Here is a 25060-nt window from a genome sequence, read left to right as displayed (position 1 = left end):
CTGCAGTGATTCTCTATCTTGGCATTGACCTCGATGACAATTATGTGGCATTGGATTTGGCCTTGTCTTTGGGGTTAGAAGTCCAATCCTTTTTATCAGCCTTGGAGGTCTGATGAACTCGTTGAACAAAATCATCAGTAAATATAGTGATGATGATAATGATGATGATCATAGACATACATGTCACGTTTTTTTTTAATCATTGTATTTATCATTCATAATCTTATTGCCAGCCATTCGACTTTATACATTAAAATAGTTGTTATGTACTATAGAGCGACCGGAGTGTTTGCACTATACTAGTGCACCTCTCAGTAGGAAATTTAGACTGACAAGGATGGGCAAAAATATTTAATAATAATAATACATGAGATTTTTTACAGCGCACTTTCCATCTTGATGAGATGCTCAAGGCGCTTCAGAGCAGAACAACAAAAGCTATTTACATATAATACATGTCTGAACAATAAGTCAATGTCTACACAAAAACACTATACAGGGATGTTTTCAGCTAATGTTATATTTTATTTCATACACATCGTTCCTTGTACTCATCGAGATGACCCTTTTCCTGTACAGAATCTCACAAAATCACCCCTTATACAGAAGCGAAGACGTCAATAGGCAGAACTGATGTAATTGTTGGGGCAAGGGGCACTACCCCCCCCCCCTGGAATCCCGCCTTTGCTAGTAGGGTCACCTAACTAGTCTTGTTACCCTCGGTCGATAGTACCGACGTGAATAAAATGCTTTGGTTGAAGGTGGGAAAAAACCCAAATGGAATAATTGTATAACTCAAGTCCGCCTCCACCACAAGCATGACAAGGCTGAATGGCGGGCCGACATTCTACAATGCCATATTACCCTCTAAAAATGAACGTTGTGTGTTCTTCACCTATATTAGACGTACAAGTGTTTTACACTGACGGAGTGAGCGCATCCTTGTTGGCCATCCACGGGTATACAGTGGGAGAGTACGAGCTTCAGTTTAAACTGAAGGCAGAAGGGCGAGCCAGGATTATCCTCACTGATTCACCAATGGGATCGACTGATGGTTATAATATTGGTAAGAAAGGGGGCTCTGAGGGGAAGAATATTGAGGTAGGGGCAGTCATTGTATATTGCTCTGATAATGGACGTTCGAACACTTAACTAGAATTCGAGACCCCTTTGTTCAAGAACTTATTTTTACTTTCCATGCTAGATCATATTACCTGAATAAAGAGGCTTTCTTAACATCGGTCTTTAGATTTGTCTTCCTGAAAAGAATAGATTATTGATGTGAATATCATTTAATAAATACAACACATTTCAACCCAACTCATTATCTCTCTGTATTAGTTTTTGACGACGGCCATGACTCCGGGGAAGTTCAGACCTCCTATATCTCTTTGAATGGTGAGGTTCTTCAGAGCATAGAGGAGGATCTTCTGAGCGAGTCTACCAATAGACCATTCTATATCAGGTAATAATAAAATAATAATCCCTCAATTAGTTTATAATAGCCACTAAATAATTGATCGCACAATGTAGGTTATAGATTTCACACCGTATTTACCAAAATAATACATTTCAAGGAGATTTCAATATCAGGCTCGTGTCTGTGACGGGTTTCAAATCTAAAGAAAAGGGGTATCTAATTCATCGGACACGAGGTGATTAGTCTATTTTATAGGTTTTATTTCATAAGAATAGTTGAGTTGGTTTCATGTTCATATATCTATCTATCTAAGGTTTTTTTTTTCAAAAGTGGCCTTTAATGAGACCCATATCGAATAAATATAAGAACAGTGATCAACAAAATGGAATTAAAATCAACATGATGGCTTTGCGTACTTAGCAAATATACCGGCAGAGTACTCATACTTGGAAGATTCTCGATGCATTATTGCACTTTCATTTAGCCGGGGCCGTTTCAAAAAGCTGTTCGTAAGTAAAGAGCAATTTCAAGAACGACTGATGATCGTTTCTTGTGGTAAATTATTCACCATTAAATGTTCATCGGTAATTATTTAGCGCGTAAGAAAGGTTCACCTGTCGTTCTCCCAGTTACTCTTAACTTGCGAATGACTTTATGAAACATCCACCAGATACACCCAACGCATGTTATAAGTGGGCAACAGGATGACAGTGCGCGTAGGCATTCACACTTGGCAAATATCATGTATTCAATTCTTCATGTTTCATAGATGTATTCTTGATGCATTATTCCACTTTTATATACCAGATATACTCAACAAACGCTATCAGTTGGCAATGAAGGTAGCCCTCCTATTCTCCTCGTGGAAGAAGTACCATACGATTCTGTACAATATATCCGATTTCAAACGGAGCATGGCGAAAGAGGACGGTGGACATTCTATGATGTACAAGTTAAAAGCACCGGTAACAATATTCATCTTTGTCACCATTATTTTTGCAAATAAAATTTTTCAATAGATTTTTTTTTCATTTTAAGTGCCTGTCTCTAGATATTAAGAGAGGCGGACGTGTCCCTTTTACTTGGCCTGGGTAGTATTAATCAATGTGACCGACATCCTAACGTTGCGATTTGGCCTGGTCTTGCAATCCTGCTACGGTCGTCGGAATATGAACTTTATCCAATTTTCTTCATTTTCATAGTTGGTGTGGAACCCATTCCTACGGATACCCATATCTACTCTTATCATACATCGGGATCACAACAATCTATCTATCCATTTGCACCGTTGCCATTCGATAAGTTTGAATTTGATTTCGAGGTTCAGTCAGGGGGAGATGCGTTTGTTTCACTTTCACCTCTACCATTAGATCAGAAGAGCTACATGTTCGGTGAGACTATTTTGTTTGAATTTGTCAGGGTTAAAAATTAATGATTCTGTTTGTGCTTACTAAAACCATGGACCTACAAATCTGCCAAAGAATTAAATATCTCAATGCAAGAAATAAAACATATTCATTTCATTTTCATCACTGTCAACAAACCGGATAGTCAGCCTAAATTGAAAATGATCTTAATGCCTCTTGAATTTAGGAAAGTGGACAGCTGTCCGTTTGAAGGTGAATAATTGTTTTCTTATAATCCATAATGTAAATTGATCATGAAGTAAAACACTGAAAGGAACATGAAAATATAACTTTTGTAGAACTGCAATGCATAATTTTCCTTCCTGGCGTAAATCATAAGTATCCAAATTTCCAAATTCTTTCTTTAAAAGACATGGATATAGTTTGAATTACTATAGACTGTGAGTGCAAATAACCGTATCATTAATTTGTATATTCTACTGGCAGTTTTTGACAGAATTACCGATGTGCAGACATCTTCTGTTGTGCAATACGATGATCAAGTGTTCGATAAATACGAAGGTAGTCTCCTCTCAAAGGATGAATTTACGAAGATGTATGTAAGACGAGAAGATTCAACCATGGTGGCGGGAAAAATAGGAGAAGATCCTATCCTTCAGGTAAGACTAAGATATTACAATAATTTTGGAACTGGCCAAGCGATTCAAGAAACGAAATACGTTTGAGAGCTGAGGGAAAGGTTGAACTGACAGAGGGAGCTTTCGACCTTTCCCCCAACACGCATATTTCAAGCTCATAGCGTCACTTACATACACACACCGATACTATCACACGTTCCCATTGGTCTCCTTTACACACACACACTTCCCACACATTTACTCACACACACCCACGCTATCAGATGTAGTAATACACAAAAAAATATTATTTTTTAGTTCGTAAGATAAATTTATCTTACCTTTATATGCCCATTACTATTTTTTAATCATATATTCAAATGTATAAAGTTAAAATAACACGTACTTCTCCTGATAATTAATCAAGAAGGCATTTGGCATAGACGATGCGGTCTATTTCATTTACAAAGAAACTTTAGACGTCTGCCAGATTACCAGTCCTTGCTAATATGTATCCATTTACTTAGTCTAATCTAATTGTGACAAACACTCAATTTATAAGAACAACTTCCGTGTTTTTTTCTTTCTGAAGCATGATATGATATGATATTTATGATTTTTTTTATCCTCGTCAAATATGTTGCTTTGATATTTGCAAAAAAACGTCTGGATTCTTTTATGAGGTATACGGATGCCAATCCCCTGGATCTATTTTGAGAAACGAATTACTTATTAAAAATATTATGTTGACAGATGAATGATAAAAGTAAAAGTCATGATAGTTCGAAACATCAATCCATTTCCAAATAATCACAATATACATTTGCATTACTCAGAATTTCTACACTAAAGGATAAATACGTTTAGAGGAATTTATTTTTCCATCTTAGGTTCAAGGTTTGAGTGAACCATTTCCACGATTTATCAACTTTGGAAATCTTAACGGTGATATTACAAAATGGCGCTTCTTCAATGTTAGTCCGGCGGCCAGAGGTATGGTATACTAACTTCAACATTCGAGTTTTGGGATTGATGATAATGATGACACAAAAAACTATATTTGTAAAATAAGTGAACTATTATTGCCTATCTCTAAATAAGTCAGATTTCGTTATCTATTTATGTTGGTCACAGACACACAGCTTAAGGTCAATATGAGTAGCACAGTGAACTGATCGCCCCGTGTGTGTATGTATTTATGAATTTTACCTATTACAGATCAAATATAAACATGTACATTAAATGAAATGATATTTTAAAACTATATATCGTATTTGTGTTCGGTGGGAAAAGAATGCAACCCGGGGATGCAATCACTGTCTCATGACAAAGCCAGAGACAAAGCCAGAGCTTACAAGAAGGTTGTATAAAAAAGCACGGATAAAAAGACAAATGCAGATGAAACAGTCTGTCAAAGTTTTTACATTCAAGAATAATAGGGGTAATCTCTTTTACTAAAACTAAATCATACATGACTTATATTTTCTTCTATCACTACTCTGTAATTACTAAAGTACTTGGAGAACTCCATTTTGATAATATGATAATTATTATGTACCTAGGGTAGCTACTTCAGCCCTTAGGAACTGTCCTCCCAGCAGATCTTCTATAACATAATTATTATTACCCTTTTCTATTTTTATTACGTCGAGCGCCCGGCTAGAAAGTAGAAGGTCCAATCTTTTAAGTTCTTTAGTTTGACTCGACCGGGGATCGAAGCCCAACCTCACATTAAAGAGACGGGCGCTCTACCACTGAGCCACCTTGATTTCCTTTGGTTTCAACAGGTGAAGTGTCGATATATCTTCAGGCATTGGATGAACCCGTCTATGATCTCCAGATACCCCCTGGGGACTTCACGTTTCTGTTTTCAGCACTCGTAACAGACGCAGCCTTCATGTTTTTCACATCGGAACCAAGATATCAGCAAGGAGTAGGATACCAATTATGTAAGAAATTCTAATTGACATTCATCAAATCAATGGATATTTACATCTGAGTCGGCTGAGATTTGTGTAACTTTTTCGCCCTCAGGTTATCGAGATAAACAAAAAATACCTTTGTGTCAGAAATCTTTGGTTCATACAAAGTTGGCATTGCATCCTACAATCATTTCCAGTAATGTTCGTTCCCATTCGTGTATGAGGGGGTGTATCTCCGTATGCTTGTGAAATCTTGGTTTGGAACAGATATTAGCTTCACATTTAAAACATGATCAGAAACTGATCAAGTTGATACCCCTGACTGCTTTCCATCAGCAAAGTCAAACACATGTGTGTGGAATATTATTTTCCTTTCATTATATACTGTAGCACTAAGTCAGCATAATGAGAGATGATGGAAAAACTGATTACAGAAGTGATTTATGATGTCTTGCCATGATAGCAGTGCCTAGGAAAAATCTCATTTGATATCATTTAATATTTTGGATTACTAAAAGCTTTCATGAACAGTGACAGTATGGGCACCAGTCGTGTAGATGTTTCTTACAACGGTGTGGCCATCGCTTCTTACTCGGGAAACCGCCTCAGTCTCGGTGACCGTGCCTACCTATTTGCCAAGTTGGTCGATTCCACACTCTGTATTGGAATTAGCGGGGAGGACACACCCCTGCTCCATCTGTCTCAAGTCGACGTTGGGAGTCTGAAGTACATCGGTCTTCAGCGGGTCACCACCGGCATAGACCTGTGGACGTTCTTTGGTCTTAAGTATATTGGAGAAGATGGTAAGTGTCCGACATTTTACAGTCCTACGACATGTAAAAAATATGTTGGGCCTATAAATAAATCAACTTGTTTGAAAGTAAACATGTTTTACTGCTATGCCCATATGAATATTATGGTCCATTTTATCCTCTTCTTTTGTTATAGTTATAATAATGATAATGATAATAAATAATAATGATAATAAAAATAATAGTGACGTCATAGTTTACCCAGGGTAGCCAGCCACTCCTGTTCCTAAACTATTCTCCCCGCGGGCCCTGTTTATATTATTATTTCGCGAAGTGCATATAAATAGACAGTTCTCGGGCATTTCGTCTTTATCATACACTAATCTCTGTAGGGTCTACATGTATGTGCCATTTCTTGAAGTACAAAGGCCAAAAGTGTGTATGGTATTAATTTCTAGCTATAGGGACCTAGGTGCGGATGTGATAATATAATTCATGGGAACTAGAATCTTTACAATATCAAAATCATTGTATTTTCTTGCATGCATTTCTTTGATAAGGCCATGATGACCGAGTTCTGATCACTGACAAACCCGGAGACCCGGTGATCACTCATACACCTCCTCCAGAAGGCAATGCGACGTTGGTAAACGGTTCTTCCGGCGGTGGTCAAGCTGTAGAGACAGGCATCAATGCAGGTGGTGGCGAAGGTGCAGTTCCTGCTGTTCAGCCACCGAACTACGACAAACCTATAGAAATGTCAGGTGATTGCTTTCACATATTTATAAGGAAATCCATAAGGTTTACCAGAATAAGTTGGCCTGTGATTATTGATATGATTAGAAACATGATTAACGTTGTTTGCCTTGAACATTTAGCGACATTGGTGTGAAGACCGAATAAGAAATTCAATTGAAATCAGAAGATTCCATATAAGGTTCGGTTCTGTTCATATATCGTTGCAGGCAATGTGTTGAATGTAACGACAGACGGAACTGCAGGCTATGTGAACAAGCTTGGACCTCTAGATCTTACGACTGGGAGTCGAGGCCAGTTTGCAGTCAAGGCTGATAAGAATGTCGCAGTGGCTCTCATCTCGCATAATGGATCTGATACGGACTACTATGAAATACGTTAGTATTTGGAATAAGCAGCATATTATCAAATTTTCAGTCAGTGAAACACTTAACACCTCTGCAACAGGTTTACGAGCCCGCCATACATCATTCACTACTTATTTCTTTCAGTATACAATTTTATAGATATATACTGTTAAAAATTGCGCATCAGGTTGTTTTTCTATATAAATTATTTGATATTTAAAAAAAGCCGACAATGCGAACTTTGTCAATAATACTACGACTAACAAAATTGCTAGCTGTAGAATCAGATAAATTCTATACCAGTGCACAATTGAGAGATGTCAGTGTGTTATAGTTATTAGCTCTGAGATGTTTAGTAATATTAAAAAATAATAATTACCGAGTTTCATTACACAATGCACGTGTCCTCAAAGAAATAAGAAATAATTAAGACAGACTTTTCATCTGGGGAAGGGATATCGGTTTATACGAACTGAAATTCATCTGCTGTAATCTTCAAAGGGCTGTGTAGTTTTCTCGAAGGTGAATTGATCCTTTACATACATTCTGACCTTTACTATAGTCAGCGGAATAATCTTCATTATATCAACGTTAGCTTATTTGTTTTATTATCTTGCGATGATTTAAAATCTTGTACCTTGCAATATTATTCTTTAAGTGTGTGAACCGCTTTTATTTCGGCAGTAATTGGTACCGGAGACAATTTGAAAACGGAATTGAAGAGATGCCTTGAATCTGTCTGTTATACTGTATTGAGCGAAGACACCCCGTATGTTCTGAAATCTATCAAGAAAACGCTCTTTTTCATCGAAGTAATTCCTGCCATCGATGGCTCATTGAAGGTATTTTTTTACCTACCCGTTACCATAAAATATCAATATAGATTTAGGCATTGTCCTATAAATCAAATGTATTGTGAACCAAGAGGTTTATAAAGTGGTTTTAGAGATTTACTTTTCACTGGTGAGATCGACCTCTAAAAAAAATGGTATGTTTACATCTTATGAAGATAATTTTGTTTCCATATAAGGCATGATACTTGATATAAAATTAATTATTGGAATCGATAGATATACACCTATATCAATTCCAAAAAAAAATGAAATCGTACCTTGAATTTCTGTTATCCTTTACGGCTCTAATAAAAAAAGAAAAGGAATCAAAGGAAACTCCAGGTTACTATCTTCAGTAGATGAGTCCAACGTGTCTTGACACGAAAGCTATATATATCATAATTATGCAAACTGACGACGAGAATTCTTTCTGAATTAACAAAATGAAAGGTGATTCGTTATGTCCATATTCACCGTTACATTCCCGAGGGACAGTAGTCGTACGTTTAACAGAAGGAAACCGTGTTTATTACTATCTACTAAAGATGATTTCCTTTTATTATTGGAGACCACACATGACTGTTAATCAAATAAACATTTGAAAACGAATATGTTCTTGGGGGGGGGGTTAATGTATTGACCATTTTATTAGAATTTATTAGAATTGACAACGCTAAATATTTCTATTTGTATCACTATGTCCATATCTTATGAAGATAACCTTTGCTCATCTTGGATTTTTAACATGTACATCAGTGGTAACCAGACGTTTGTCTTTTTACATAAAATATTTTCTGTGTTTCTATGCAGACACCCTAGCACAAAAAGAGGATCGTTATAATTTAATATAAACTATGGATAGTACATTGACACACAAATCTCCAACATTAAGAGTTCAATAATCAGCTCATTGTCATCCAAATCATTCATAAAATTCAGGGAATAATAACTAAAAGTATGTTATTCACCACACGAAAGACATTGAAAGATACAATATGATAAAAAAAGCGACATTTCCGGCTTCCCAAAATTTAACACTGAGGTAGACCATGGTATAAGTTGAAATTAACCTTTAGAATACAGACCTTAGAAGTTTAAGGTGAGGTTTATGGCATGGAACGAAGTTCAGATGAGAACAATTGCAATTTCATGACGTCGAAACTTTTGTTTTATTAGATCCGTCTAGGGAAAGGAGACGTGTTGGATGCTGAAACCATTACGTTGCTATCTTATGAAGATTCGGAACCACTCAAGATTGAGTATGTGGGAATCCGAACATACGGCGTGTTAGGCGATTGGACCATTCACCACAAGCTTCTACTACCAGGTATATTATCCTTTTCTACGTCATCTATGGAACTTCTCCCATCTTCTCTTCTTCAACCAGACAAATTTGAACCCTATTTAATCGAAGGATCACAGAATTATCCCATCATGGTTACTTCCATTGACCCATTGTTTCTGATCGGCCACTGACCCTCAGACCATAGGTAGTTGTTCTTGTGACGAAGTTACTATGATGTCTGTAATCTGAACTTTGTTGACTCATTTATTTGTATGTGGGGAAACGGGTCCGACCGAAGTTTCGCATCCCCTGGATATATTCGAATGCTACCCTTTTTTCAAAAGATCTGTGCCTTTAGATGTCGTAAATAGCACCATATAAGCTGTGAGCAATCGTTATAGTTGTCGGTCACCCTCATCATCATTTTTAAATTGTTCGCATGCATAATAAATACAAAATGTACGTTAGGACATTAAATCTGTTGGTACATTACTGTACAATCAATCTAGAACAAATGCCTGATAACATCCCCTACCTACTTCTTTACCGTCAAGTCATGATTGTATACTTGCTGCCCCAAAATAAAAAAAATAAAGTAGAATAAAATAAATTCCCATATCACTTACAGAGGATCTGACCAATTTCCAGACGGAGACAGGTGGTGATTTTCAGTATTATCCCCTGCTTCATCACGAGAAGACAGTAACGAATGCCGAAAAACCGAAGGGCGTGTCACGCTTTGAGTTTGGTGTTATATCACCTTCCCAGGTCATTCTCTCACTTTCTGCGGATCGCACGGATCAACATGATCGATATGAAATACGTGAGTACAGCATTTAACTTGAAACGACATTCGAAATTCACTGAAATCATTTATGACGCATGTAATAGTCAAATAATAACACTTGGTCATCCACTTATTAAATTCCATTTATAGTAAACTTTTAAAACACATTATTCCAAAGGTATTGGCGCTGATGGTAACACTAAACTAAGCCTTTATCGGTGCGAGGCAATGAACTGTACCCTTCTGGAAACAGCTCTGGAATACGGGGTGTTGAAACTGAGACAGCTGACGGCGTTTTTCTTAGAGCTCAGTTCGGTCGATGGTGGCGCCCTTTTCATCAGTTTAGGAAAGCTTGGTGGTATCGACTTAATGGACAGGAGGTTACTGATGTATACCATCCCAGACCCATTGCAGGTGGCTATCATGGGATTCCGTACACCAAACTCCGCCGGTTACTGGGTTATCAACCAATTCATCCGATACGATTGTAAGTAGTAGGCAAACATGGTATTAACACAAACTATTTCAAAATAAATTTAAATCTCTAGAATGCTCTAGGTAACAGTTTAAATAATACCATCCATATTTGATAACACGATTATTGTGACTACCTAATCTACAGGAGGATATCTCGTGAGATTTCGCAAGGCAACACAGAAATGAATATCAGATTTATTTTTATGTTGACTGGTATGTGGATATAGACTTATATACTATTCATTGAGCTTTGTTACTTAGGAAATTGAAGTCGGTACGGTTCTCACCAAGTCTGTCGCATGAATTGAATACAGCAAAAAAGGAGCAAAAACAAGTCTAAAGGGGAAAACCTCCCTGGTCAGAAACTACTCGAAAGGGAGTCAGTCATTCAGTATGCTTTCAATTTGTTTGGAGTAGTTGGACTAGGTACGGAGTCAGTTTTGAGATGGCTGATATGCTGCTGAATATCCAAAGTAAATTGGTAGTTCGCATATAATGATTTCTTAAATATACTGCCAATACCTTGCGTTAAAACACAGGTGAAGTCCCTGAAGCGGGAACCATAAGATGACCCTGATGGGATCACGTTCCCTGCTAATTGAAGATTTTTTACTTCCCTAATATACATATATAATATTAAATTGAGAAATCCTGTCGCTTAGTCATGCTGATGCTACTTTCGTCCACAGCTGCGACATCGAAGTTTGTTACTCAACAAAGTCAACACTATGTTTACCAACTGGGACCATTTGCAGCCGCAGATGAAGCGAGGATCGATTTCTCCATTCAGTCTGCTTGCCAGGCCGAAATCGTTTTTAAAGCTACAACAGCTATCTCAGATAATTATACACTTGGTATGAAACTATTGGTAAAATATTCAAGTCTCTAAAACGCAATGTAAATCCTTTGATTGCGTTTTCGAAGTGAATTATCATGAACATTATAGTGTTTCTATTGGAAGTATGTTAACTGATACAATATATAGTTTCATTTATTCACGATATTATAAGAGTAAATGTGTCTTTTATTTCCTTGTTTGGGTTTGATAAAAATTGTATCTTTTTCTAAGCTCTCTTAGAAATTGTGTAAGTAGAAATTGATAAATGTTATTTTTAGTTAATCGTGTACACTTTCGGAATCGGGTGTGATATCAAACTCGGAGTCGAATCCAACACCTTACTATTTGCCAAAATCCCTACTCTCTTGTCATTGTTAAATCATAGCAATCGGTACTGACAACAATCAAATGATGATCATCACTAAGTGCGTCTCGTCAGAGTGTAAACAGCTTCACGTCATCCAGACCCCGGATATTCTCAGCTCTCTGTTTCCCGCCTTTTTCTACATCAATATCATCTTTAAGGATGGGACGTTGTCGGCGAGAATAGGGAAAGCTAGTCTTGCTGGCAGCCTTCGGTCAGATGGATCCGCGCTCGTGGTCTTTGAAGATCCGGAACCGATCCATGTTATGTATGCTGGATTCAGGACGACAAAGTGTTCTGGCGTTTGGACCTCGTCGAAACAAATCATCTCAAAACCAGGTATTTAATGACGTATTCACTGAATTCAGAATGTATGTTGGTACATTGGCCTCTTTCACTTCAATTGGTCGAAGTGTAATCATCACTAAACATAGAATCAAAGTGCACTGATAGTTGTCTGATTTTTAGATAAAGAAGTCACTGAAACTGCAGGTAGTAATGGTATAATAGTGTTTTGAATAAATTGTCACATTGTCTCAAGACATCTATTTCATCCAAATTTTGTGTTTTGCAGAAGCTACCACTACAACCAAGGCAGTGAAACAACCCACCTCTCCAGTAGTTCCACAGCCGGGTCCCACTGAGAATGGGTCCAATCAATCTGCTGCAGCTTTGGCAGCGCCCTCTGCGCTGGAAGAAGAACCAAGTAAGTAACTTACCAAGTGATCTATGTGGGTTTATTTTTTCAGTCATCGTTAATAAACGCTTTGACAAAGTCTTTTACATCACGAAGTATATAAGCATCTCTTGATTGATATATTTACTTTATAGGAATAATCGGCAAACTACACCCAGTACGAGATCGATTGGTGTACACAATTCTGGTCATATTATTACATTTATTTAAGATGTCATTATCGAAGCCTTCTATAGGGCCTATTCATTATTCTTTATGTCAGGTGATAAGGTAACTTTTACCACTTCCGGTCTCGACAATGAATCACCTCGTTATGAAGTCGGTCCGCTTGATTCTTCCCGACCATCAAGGTTCGAGTTCTTGGTCACAGCAGCCGCCGGTGCCGTGGTATCCTTATCACCAGCAGTGGATTCGGAATATCCCAGCTATAAGCTACGTAAGTGGATACCTCATACTGGAGGGAAGGAACAGGATGCATGGTTGAATCAATGCTTTTGGAGATACAAGAATGGGTGTTAACAGTGAATTCAGATCTGATAAAGATGGAATATTTACTTTCTCAATTTATTTGAATTGACGTTTTGGGGGCTCTTTTTTATCTAATATATCCATCTTTTTGGCCAGAATATCCCCTTTGAATACATCGAGTGTGGATGTGTCCACGAGCGCTTTACACTGTACATAAAAAAAACAACACGTTATTATCATTATTGTAATTATTATTCATACTTTTATCATACTTGTTATTGTTATTATCATTATTATGCCTATCATTACTGTAATAATTAATTGAATTGATTTATTATTATTTTATCTGTTTTTTAGTAGCTCTTATTATCATCATAATTTTCTTCGTAATGGCAACCCACGTTGCAGGAACAGTGGGGTTTATTCCGTAGGGTAAACTTGTAAAAGAAATTGAATACAAAACTCATTGATGATCTATGAAAACCTTGAACTGCGATTCTACTTAATTATCACGACGATACTTATTGAATATCAGATAATTTTCTCCTTTTTTCAAAATCCGTGCCTGCAGATATTGGCGTTAACAGGAACAGCGAAACCCACATCATGCGATGTACATCCATATACTACTGTACGGCAGTGCTAACCGTACAGACCGATTCCATTTTGACAAGCTCCAAGCCCGTCAAGTTCTTCGTAGAGCTCATACGATGCGGCAGAACCAATAAACTTAATGTGAGGCTTGGACAGATCGCCGGGGCAGCAGGAGCGGATTCAGTGATCCTAGATTACGAAGAAACTTATCCTTTGGAGATCGGTTGGGCTGGATTTGGTACCATAGAAGGATTTACGGGACAATGGACAGTTTACAAATTCATCTTCTATTCAGGTATGACACGATAAGTATCAGGAGAACACCATTAATTCAAGTGAAAAGGGTTATATTTGTTAGTAACGCCGGAAGTAACGCCACATCACGTCACAAACTTATAGGTTTATCTATTTTAAAGTCATGAGATTTACAAGGTCATCTTCTGTCCTGAAAAGATAGATCTACTTACAATAAGAAGCTTGTATCTAAGAAACAGATCAAGTACATTTTATGATTATTGGTCATACATAATTATGTCGCGTCACAAAGTAATATTGAATGCTAAATGTCTGATTATTTTACATTAGTAGTAACTGCAGATTCATTCTATTCATGCACTTTAGGATCATAAATATCGATACAATATTCCACCAAAAGGTAAGAGATGGATGGGATGATGTGCCACACAACGGTCACGTTGACAATTTGATTAAATTATTGATATCTTATCCAAGAGGTAAAGATCACTGTGAATAGGTTGAACATGATGAAAATTGAAGGAAAATATATAAATAATCATCACAAATGTGATATGTTACAGAAAAAATCATCATATTAAAATATTTTTATAAACTATGTTAACATTATGTATTACAGTTCTTTAAGATGACTCCATAAAACGATTCTAACCAGATTCTTCGGGCTATATTTCAATTATTATTATTTAGAATGATAGCTGGGAACTTTCTAAATTGTAAGGATTTAAAATAAATCCAAATGGACTGTAGTTAGGGACCAACCGAATTCTGGATTTTTGTTTTAATCCTATACAGTCATTTTTTTTTAATATCGAACAATTTGAATACAATTCCTTGGAGATTTAAAACCAAATTTTTAGGATTCAAACTAAATTCAGAATTCGATTGTATCCTAATTACATTCCAGCTTAATTTATTTCAAATCCCTCCATATTGGAGTGAAATTAAAAACTTAAAATCACAAGAACATCATTAGAAAGAATAAATATGATTTATCATCGCACAAAGTAATGTCAAACCCCTATTGTAAAATATTCAATTTGTCTAATTTACTGACGTTTTCATAAAATGATAAGAGTATTTCAATCGGTTTATCTGGCTTTATATTCCATTTTTATAATTGGTGTATTTTCAAGATTTTTCCTAAGATCTATCAAGATCCAGTAATCGTCAATATTCTGTTCTTGACAGGAACTACCTTGATATCATCGTTCAATACTGGCAAAGGTCCCGGAGACTCTATTTACCCCCGAAGCTATTCCGTATTACGTGACCAATCTGAGATGAGGTTTTCCTTCAGTGTTAAAGCCGAACAGAACGCCCTCATAGCACTTTCCAATCAGGCTTCTGTCTTAGCTGCAACAGACGTCATCCAGATCCGTAAGTAACATGGCACCTTATCAATCGAAGAACGGACAGTTTGTGTTATGCCTTTCTTTTATAATCAAACGGGGGAGGGGGGTCAGTTCAGCCAAGAATTCTGTGATTTAAGAGATTCTTTTAGACTTCTACTTATGTACGACTGATATATATCAAAACGACCAGAAATATGGCACTAATATTCTGTTGATAAAAATACGTTTTACATACTTGTATAATTTTTGATGCCGACTATTAAGATACTATTCCTTGTTTATATGGACTTGTTTAAGACTTGTTTAAGCCAAGAAGAGTTTTGAGTTCTCAGGATTGTCAACGATACGAACTGTTTTAGTGTAGATATTAAGTGAGTTGACACTGGTTTAGAGAATCATCTTCTATTGACAGATTGAGCTACAGTAAAATTATTCATCTTTCGCATGTGACACGTGACAAATGAGGAAAATAAAACACTCCTGGAGCAAGGAGAACGTGCTATACCATGAAGATCCACATTTCACACGTTTCAGTAAAATGTTTGTATGGCATTCGAATGAAAACAAAATTTTTGAAAGCAAAGTATGGTTGCGAAATTCGTTTTTCCTTACTCATGTTGTAAAAGAAATAACTATTCGCGCTTGTTTTTTTTTTTTTTGTTTTTCATTTTGGTCGTGCTTTAGGTTTGGGGGTTGACAACAACCAAAGGTCAACTCTTTCAAAGAACAATATTGAGATAGTGAGCGTTCAAGGAGACCATCTGTTGCGTTTCAGTGATGTTACATTTTGGGTCTCGATCGACGGTAATATTATAGAAGTCGGAATGGGAAGTGGCGATCGCTTTATGGGAGCCGTTTTGGATGAACCGATCCATGCGAAGTACATCTGGTTTGCGGCCGGCGACGATGGTCTAACATACGAATGGCAGTTCTATAAGTACTTCTATTATAGTGCATCGACGGGTAAGAGATTCACTCACGGTAGACACACATCAACAAAACCGATTCCAGACGGATCTCAGATATAACATTATTTCGAATGACGTAGTATCGGTCGGTTTGGAGTCGGTTTTATTGGTGTGGCTGTACGATTGCTTTTGAAACTTATTATTCCCTTGTAAGTCCTGTCAACCGTTTGCAGAAAATCCTTCACTGATGTATTGTAATTTATGATATAATTCCTCCTATTACTTCTGTTAAAATCTTAGTTAACCGCTCCCCAAAAGATACTCCTTCAATGTAGACAACAACACTACAATGTTCGGCGAGTCTAGAGAATCAAACTTTATTTAATGTAATATTTTATCACCTGAATTCACAATTATTCATCTAAAGCATGTCAGAACTTGAACACTTTAGATAATATGTTCATTTTCTGGCGGGGTTCACTAACTTTTGAGCAGCACTCTAATAAAATTGAATAGAATGTAAAATGTCAAACCAGTTCGTATAAGAGTGCTTTTGACATGCGTAGTGTTCTTTTGACAGACATTGAGTTATTTTTTCATCGTTAAAGAGCAAACCTGTAATACATATTTTTTTCTCTCTAATGATCCGAAGGTCCTTGAACATCTTATTAAAATGGAAAGTGCGCTATACAAGCCTCATGTATTGTTATCAGTTCTATAATTATTATTACTATTTCAACCCAAAGGTCATCTGGAATCGACCCATGATATCGATCTCTTCCAGGCTCATATCTATGAGCAATCATCACTGGAAGAAAAGTTTGAGTACAGCTTCCATCCACTTCATGAAAACTACTTTGGCAAGTACATTGAGTTCACAGTCACAACAGAGGGCGCTGTCTCAATTGCTTTGTCAGCAGACGGAAGCCAACAAGTCGAAATGTATGAAATCGGTGAGACATTGTTTACTAAAAAAATCCTTCGCATTTGCCACTTGCAATGAAGAACTGTTCCTTGTACCAAAGGAGTTATCGTGCATATCTAGAAAGAGAGGAAAACATTCATCAAATTTCAATGTGTTTTATAATATAGGCTACGCGGTAGGGAATCTTTGAAAAAAAAAACTTATTTGCCTCAGCACCTTTTTTAAAGAACATTTTACCATTAAATTTAAGAATTATATCACCATTAGAGACTTTCAAATCTGAACTGGAGTCTTATTTATGTAACTTCTTGACGCTTTGGACACTCACCTAACTCTCGTATTCATTCTTTCTTCTTGTGTGCCTCGGGATAGAATATTTCTATTTTGATATATATATTATTATGTTTAACTATTTAGCATTTTTTATTTGATTTGATTAAAAAAAAAATAAGGATAAGACCGCCATAACCATGTGTTTAATGACGTTAACTGACAGTTGCTGGTATTTGTCTTCATCCTCCACTGATTTTATTGTATTACTCTTTTATAGTTCATCTCGTTGTATAATGTATATTATTGTAATACGTTTGTATTTACCAGGGCTCTTTTGTAAACATGGACCTATCCACAGAGGATTATCTATTGTTACTACTGGGGGTGCTGTGACAATGCTGAGCACCCCCAGTAACAATATAGTAATCCCCGTGGATAGGTCCATGCTTGTAAAGCAGTTCTGTACTGAAGAGATAGAAAACAAAGTAAAGAAGTATAAATGCTTATCAACATTATAAAATTCCGTTCCCATATTTTACTCACATTGCAGTCTTTAGCGGTAACAGGAACTCGGACTTGTCGCTGCGAAGATGCAGCTCGTGTGAAACTCTTGTTAGCTCCTACGAAGAAGGTGGATTTTTATTGCCAGGAAGAGTAAGGTATCGAACAAGAACTAATTAACTGATTACACAAAAAATGTTACTGTGCACACACGACACGGGTGATATGCAAAATACAAACATGGCAAATACGAGAGTCCATGACACCACACAGTAGGGCATGATCTCTTGTACTTTATTACATGTTATATCAAATATTTCGATTTTTGTAGATGTGATAATAAAGAAGTCCTTGAATAAGTTTTGATAAGAACCCATGTTAACCATGTCTGTCCAAAAAAAAATGATAAGCAAAACAATCTAAAACAAATATTGCCGAACTAATTTGGCTAAACCATGTATGCCTCAAGTGGAGTGTTAAAAATCAATTACATTTCCATTTCTCAACTGTCAAGGAATTTCTTGATATCCGTATATGACGGTACTATCAGGGTGTATGATGAACAGTTAACCGATCCTCTGTTAGAATGGACAGATCCGGAACCTCTACCGGTTAGCTTTGCCGGATTCAGCATGACAAGTTCGTCTCACTTCGCTTACACTACAGGTAAAATCGGTGCCTTTGTTTATATAGATACATGGAATAGCACACATTAATTTGCCATAATCTATAAAGTTATTTTTGTGTATTTGTATGTCTATAAAGTAACTTTTGGTAACCATACCATTTTGCCGCCCCCTTCCGTACTTAAGAAAATGTGCCAATGAGAGCTCACCTGTGATTAGGTGAATCCTGGGCTCCGTAACACAAAGATTAGCGATCAATCGCTAAATGAACTGACCAATCAAGATCAATGTTACACGCGCACTTGTCGCAAAATACTGACTAGGAACCAATCAGAAGTGTTCTTTCATATTTTGTGTTACGGAGTCCAGAACGTGAAATGTGTGAACCTGTCTGCTCTACATGTATTGTCTTGTGATAAATAATGGCATGTTGACCTATCACTGATTCGAATTTATACAACCTATATAATTTTATAACAGTTTCGAATCGATCATGTATCATACATTGCGTCATGACTCATGACAATTGCTACTGCCCCCCCCCCCGCAAAACAAAAACAGCTCCATGTAATCTATGCAGTCATGTCATATGCCAATAGGTGTTTGATTCGCTCAGATATAATTCATTATATGAGCTCCTACTTCATGCTCTACCGTCATCTCATTTAATATATATTTAAAAAAAATCATTTTCTTTCACTTCTTTCATTAATCGACTACCATTCAACATCTGAAACCAGTTTTCTAATATTATTTCAAACTCAGTACCCACTGCTGGCTCTTACACCGATGAAGCTCCATCCCCTTATTTCTACGCCGTCCAACTTGCCACTGATAAGCCATGGAAGGTTGTTCTGTCCATATCAGGTGAACAAAAAGGAGAAGTGTATGAAATCGGTAAGAGCATTCACAGAGGTATATACGATAGCCGCCTTAAAATATTCAGATTGAAATGATGATCTTCCAATCTGAGTTAGCTCAAAATTTAAGGGACTGGGGTATTTTTTTAATGTTCCTAGATGATAGTGGATGTACAGCAAAGGTCTGCTGGTATTGTGTGGCGCCCTGTCAAGCAGTAGATAAAAGCCCCTGATTCCGATCTTTCAAAAAAAAAAAGATTTATTTACAGATCGAGCCCAAGATTTTTTTTTCTTGGATGCACAGCAGAAATTCATTTCATTTATTCTGAAAAAAATAAGAAAGCTTATTTTAATATTGTAATACACATTTCTGTATTTTTCATTTACTATCCCTGAATTTTAAAGTGGCGCTATTTCAGTAATTTATGACAAGAGTTTTTTTATCTTGTTACTAATAAGAATTAAAAAGAAATTACCCCGGCAAGGACTTCTATTGATTTCATTACTTTAATCCTAAGCTGTTATGACAACAATCAACAATAAACTTTTTTCAAACCAATAAACAGAAATACAGAAATGTGAAACATTTACTAGACTGTTCCAAATTGTAAGGTATGTATTCTACCTCATAAATGCTATATATTTATTGTTTTTAATATCCCAAGTTCTATTGGGGTCATTATTGTTTTTTTTTACCTGCAGTTTATGGGACTGGAGAAAATACGAGAAGCGAGATCCGAAGGGGCAATGTACCCATTGCCTCGGTTGAAAATGCCGGATTAGTATCCGCTGTGAACCCGAACTACTATTGGTTTGAGGTTAAAAACAATGTCATCAAAACCGGCTTGTTTGATCCGGATTCTTCTCAACAATGTGAACCGTTTCTCGGTTACTACGACCCGGATTTCATCCCGGTTTCCCTCTTCCGGATATCCACCTCTGATCCAGCAGCGGTATTCAATTTCGGTTTTGGGAGCGGATTTTCTCCTCGGTTGGAACCCGGGAATCGCATTTGCGAGCCCTATGCTCACGCTGTTTACACCTCGGAAGAAGTTGAAATGGTGGGAAAAGAAGGCGCAGTCAGCGATGGTGAAAGTTCTGATCATGAGAGTAAAAGTAAAGAAAAAAGGAGCAGTAATGAGAGGAGGAACGATAGGAGCAGTGAAGAGAACATTAGTAGTAATGAGAGTGGGAGTAAAGAAGGGATGAGGAGCAGCGAACAGAGTGGAAGAAGTCAAATGAAATGGAGCAGCGAAGAGAATGCGGGAAATAACGAGGTTAGAAGCAGCAATGAGAAAAGTGACAGTGATGAGACTAAAAGCAGCGAAGAGAGTGGAAACAGTGAAGAAAAGAGAGAGAACGATGGAAAGAACAAGGACAAGAAAAATAAAGGAAGCAAAGAAGACAGAAGCAACAGTGAAGAGAAGAGAGAAAGCGAAGGAAAGAACAAGAAAGGCGAAAGAAAAGAAAGCAGTGACGAGGATAGAAGTGGCAGTGAAGAGAAAAGAAATAGTAAGGAAAAGAGCTCCAAAGAGAAAGGTAAGAAGAAAAACAGAGGTAAAAAGAAAGAAAGCAGTGAAGATAGCAAGTAGTAACAATTGACAAGTTCCAATTGTGATAGGTCTGCTAGTTTACTAGCATACCTTTGATTTACGCCAACACCATTCTGATTTTGCTCAGAACTAATGGTGCCACATGCCAGTGTTTAAATGCTTTCACTCTCCTATTTTGGTCAACGGTAACAAAGTGGTTTCAATCATTCGAAAATTATTAAAATGCATTAAAGAACGTGTTTGTTTGATCTTTCTTCTCACTGCTTGCTGATTTTTTTTGGGGGAAAATGATTAATAAGATGCATACAACTATATGTCAGTGTTTAATCCGCGGTTCACCGTGAGTAATGGAAAGAAAAACGATATTACGTATTGTTTTACTCGAAGAATTCTCAATTGAAAAATAAAATCATATTCCAGTTCACTTAATGCGCTCTTTATGTCCGTCTCACCCCCTCTCTCTCTTTGATGCTTTTGTGGTGATGTTATGTTGTATCATATTCTATCTTCGAATTGAATATGCCATAACCAGAGTTATTTGAGAGTTCACAACTTATATTACCATGAATATTGATACCAATAAATCATTACGTTTGAAGAGCAGACTGAATAAAAAAAACTGTTTCATCCGCATTTTTTTGTTTCATTTCTTAGTGTATTTTTCTGATAATTCACAACAAAAGAATGAACATCACAATATATATATGTAGAAATATTAGTAACAAGAGTAGAACTTGACTTACAAAACTCTTTATTTTACTCACGGAAGATGTCAATAATAAGACAGCATAGGCCTATTAATTAATATACATCATTAACATATCGTAAATGTATCTTCACAAAAACATGCGTTGCAATTTACTCCAAAAATAATGTATAGTTCTAATCGTTACAAACGAGGTTACTTTTATCATGATTGACACATTTGACGCTCATACCGGTCAGAAATTATCCGAATGCACTTATGCAGACTTAGTTTGTAACCAAATAAAACACAATTTAATAGTTCAATTCACCAAATACGGAGAAACACATTTGTACGCCTATATCCGGAAGAGGAAAACAAATTTATTTGCCAACCCATGAAATGTGTGTAATCTTGGTATTTTTTCTTATTTATATTGTAAGAAATTCTTACCAAGACAAGAATTTTATTCATCTTTCTTTATAAAATTGAAATGTCCATAACAATCTTATACGGTAGAAGGAAACTGGGGTTTGAAAACTTAAAGTACATGTTTAAAATTAAGGCTTAACCATTATCACTGTTTTACTTTGTTTTTGTTACGTTCCAAGTATATTTATATCATGTTTTCGTAATTGTGTAATTGAATGTGTAACGAAATTCCCGCTTTTACGTCGTGCATGAAACTTTTATTCCTCATTGGAAAAACCACATAAAAATTACAATTGAGTGATATTGATATTACAATAGTAATTCAAAACACGACTGGGAGACCATTAAATAAACCGAAACTTTCATATTCTAGCAGCGCTGATATCGAAAACGAAAGGAGTGGTCTATACGCACTCCATGGTTGAATGCTAATTACCGATTAAAGACTTGAAAATCAAAATATTTTCGACAAAAAGAATCGCTTTACGTATAAAATATCTTATCAACCACAAGCTATAACATAATGAGAAAAAAATAAAGATGTTTTTCTTGGAAAGATTTATTCCACTACCGTTATTGACATTTTGATTGACATTTATAACCGTTAACATCATCTTTACAAATAATTGTCAACCAAAAGAAGTAAACCAGAAGTAATATTCGCATGTCTATATCATTCAAATCTTTCGACAATTAAGTCGAAACTAATCTTGGCAATTTTAACAGCTTCAAACTGCTTATCCAAAAACATTTGCAGCATATATAAGTGGAAAAATGCATGGAGATAAGGAAATTAATAGGGAAATAATGATTTTTTTATCATAATAACGTGTCTGAATTCAATGTAGACGTTCTTTTAAGAGTCAAGTTGAGCGTGATAATTTTGTTTTTCATCGATGCGGTTTGTTCGCGTAAGTGCCAGTGTACTTTAATATTATGCCTATATCATCAAATGGCTACTGCATTTATTAAAGGTCAAGTCCACCTCAGCAAAATGTTGATTTGAATCAATAGAGAAAAATCAGACAAGCACAATGCTGAAAATTTCATCAAAATCGGATGTAAAATAAGAAAGTTATGACATTACAAAGTTTCGCCTATTTTTAACAAAATAGTTAATATGAACGAACCAGTTACATCCAAATGAGAGAGTCGATGATGTCACTCACTTACTATTTCTTTTGTTTTTTATTGTTTGAATTATACAATATTTCAATTTTTACGAATTTGACGATAAGGACCTCCTTGCCTGAAGCACGAAATGTTAAATAATGGAATTCCACGTGTTCAGGGAGGAATGAAACTTCATTTCACATGACAATGACGAGAATAAAAATATTTCATATTTCATATAATAAAATACAAAGAAATAGTGAGTGAGTGATGTCATCAGTTCCTCATTTGTATACCGACCGATATGTGCATATAACTGTTTTGTGAAATGAAGCGAAACTTTAAAATGCCATAACTTTCTTATTTTACATCCGATTTTGATGAAATTTTCAGTGTTATGCTTGTTGAATTTTTCTCTTTTTATTCAAATCAAGTTTTTGTTGGGGTGGACTTGTCCTTTAACCGTGCATTATGAATCATAACACATCTTGGTTACATGAGAACGATCAAGAAGAAGGGAACTTGGTCTGAAAATAATATTTTTGGGGGGAATTATAATATCCCTGCTAGAAAGAGCGCAGTGTCGCAAAGTGTGTTCAAGTGTTGTTCACGAAGTCCATGCTAAAATTTCAGTTTCAATCAATGCGTTGATGCATCCACAGTGCGACTGTCAAGTGTGCTGAAATAGTTGAATAAGTGACAATGCGAATCACACTGTTGAAATTCTCAATTATATATTGTCTGGTGATAGCCCCCCCCCCTTGGATGCACATGTAAAATTATTAATGGCAACTGGACACAAGTTAAACTGAAAGATCGGACCTGTTAGGCTTTGGTCAATTTACACCAAATCTTCAGTATTGTACAGTACTTTTGCCATAATTTTCAAATAATGCTGTCAAATTTCATTTATAGATTTATATATTTACCTGAATTATTTTCTTTTTCATTCAAACTTCTTTTACCTTTGTATTTTCCTTCATAAGTAACAAAATAAGACTTTTTGTCAACCCAGGTGAGAAGAATCGCATTATTAATTGGGAGAATTTGTAATCATTCAAATACTTTTATTATGTGAAACAAATTATGTTATGGTACATATAAAAGACATGAATCCTATTTTCAAGGGGTTATTGAATCCTTCACCAAGTTTCATTATATCCTTGACAGGACAAACAGGAAAGGATTCATGTCTTTCAATGGCAATGGTGTAATGAGTCAAAACACGCTCTCCCTAACTTCAGTTTAAAAAAAATTGTTCTTGCCTAAAGAATATTCAAACCTAAAAGAGAACATATTAAAAAGGAACAACAGAAATATTCAAGCAAATAAGTAGATTTGGAAATGAATGTTGACCGCATAATTCGATAATTATGGCAAAGATAATGAAAAGGTTAAGAGGAAGTCTGCTGATTAGCAAAAAGTCCGACCATCATGTCATTTGATGCCATTTTTGCGCAAGCCTCCTTTTTGACCCCAGACAAAATCATTCCGTGTTCGCTCAAGGATGAACGAAACTATTTAAAAAAATAATATTTGAAGGCTAAGACCCAAGAGCACCCATTGACACCAAAATATAGAGATCATAATTTGAAACAAAAATTTTATAGACTTTTCAAATCTGTCCCGTTTTTTGTTTTTGATACGCACTGTATATGATTCTATTTTAGAAGGGAAGTTCATTCTGAAGAAGAGCGTTTTGTAAAAATAGCAAAAAGAATAGGGAATATTGGTGAAGGTTTGGGAAAAAACCGTTAAAGATTGAGAGAGTTATTAGAATTTTAAGTTCTGGATTTGTGACATCATAAAATAGCAGCTGCCCCATATGTTATGTTATACAAAATGCATGACTTTCATTTTCAAATGGTTTTCTACTTATGATCGGGTGTGAAATGATTTGTCTAGTGATATATACAAAAGGTATAGGTAAAAACCATTTTCAATTTTCTGAGAAAATGACATATCATTGATTTTTTTTAACATTTGCTATGTAGGAATGATGTCACAAATGAAATAATCAAACTTCTAATAACTTTTTAATTCTTTGATT

The 25060-nt window shown here is 36.0% G+C and overlaps 2 protein-coding genes across 2 annotated transcripts; both read left to right on the top strand.

The window, feature by feature from the left end:
- The first annotated feature begins 601 nt into the window (after positions 1–601).
- On the top strand, positions 602–11540 carry LOC121421531. The gene is made up of 15 exons (XM_041616277.1): positions 602–1066; positions 1342–1465; positions 2228–2385; positions 2623–2811; positions 3274–3446; positions 4295–4397; positions 5192–5353; positions 5845–6129; positions 6639–6842; positions 7044–7211; positions 7866–8023; positions 9191–9341; positions 9928–10122; positions 10265–10573; positions 11253–11540. The coding sequence occupies exons 1-15, from the start codon at positions 832–834 to the stop codon at positions 11450–11452; spliced, it is 2814 nt and encodes a 937-aa protein (XP_041472211.1). The 5' UTR covers positions 602–831; the 3' UTR covers positions 11453–11540.
- A 239-nt stretch (positions 11541–11779) lies between these two features.
- Positions 11780–22525, top strand: LOC121431751 (the record flags this gene model as incomplete). The annotated part of the gene is made up of 11 exons (XM_041629450.1): positions 11780–12104; positions 12340–12471; positions 12725–12898; positions 13502–13819; positions 14971–15159; positions 15819–16097; positions 16789–16995; positions 17791–17899; positions 18256–18407; positions 19133–19264; positions 19930–22525. Coding segments are annotated over 11 exons (2907 nt in total), but the record flags the coding sequence as incomplete, so codon positions are not given.
- Positions 22526–25060: the final 2535 nt, after the last annotated feature.

Source organism: Lytechinus variegatus, chromosome 1, assembly GCF_018143015.1.
Source record: "Lytechinus variegatus isolate NC3 chromosome 1, Lvar_3.0, whole genome shotgun sequence".
NCBI classification, from domain to species: domain Eukaryota; kingdom Metazoa; phylum Echinodermata; class Echinoidea; order Temnopleuroida; family Toxopneustidae; genus Lytechinus; species Lytechinus variegatus.
Note: the sequence above shows the minus strand (reverse complement) of the source record. Positions and strands in the feature narration are given on the sequence as shown.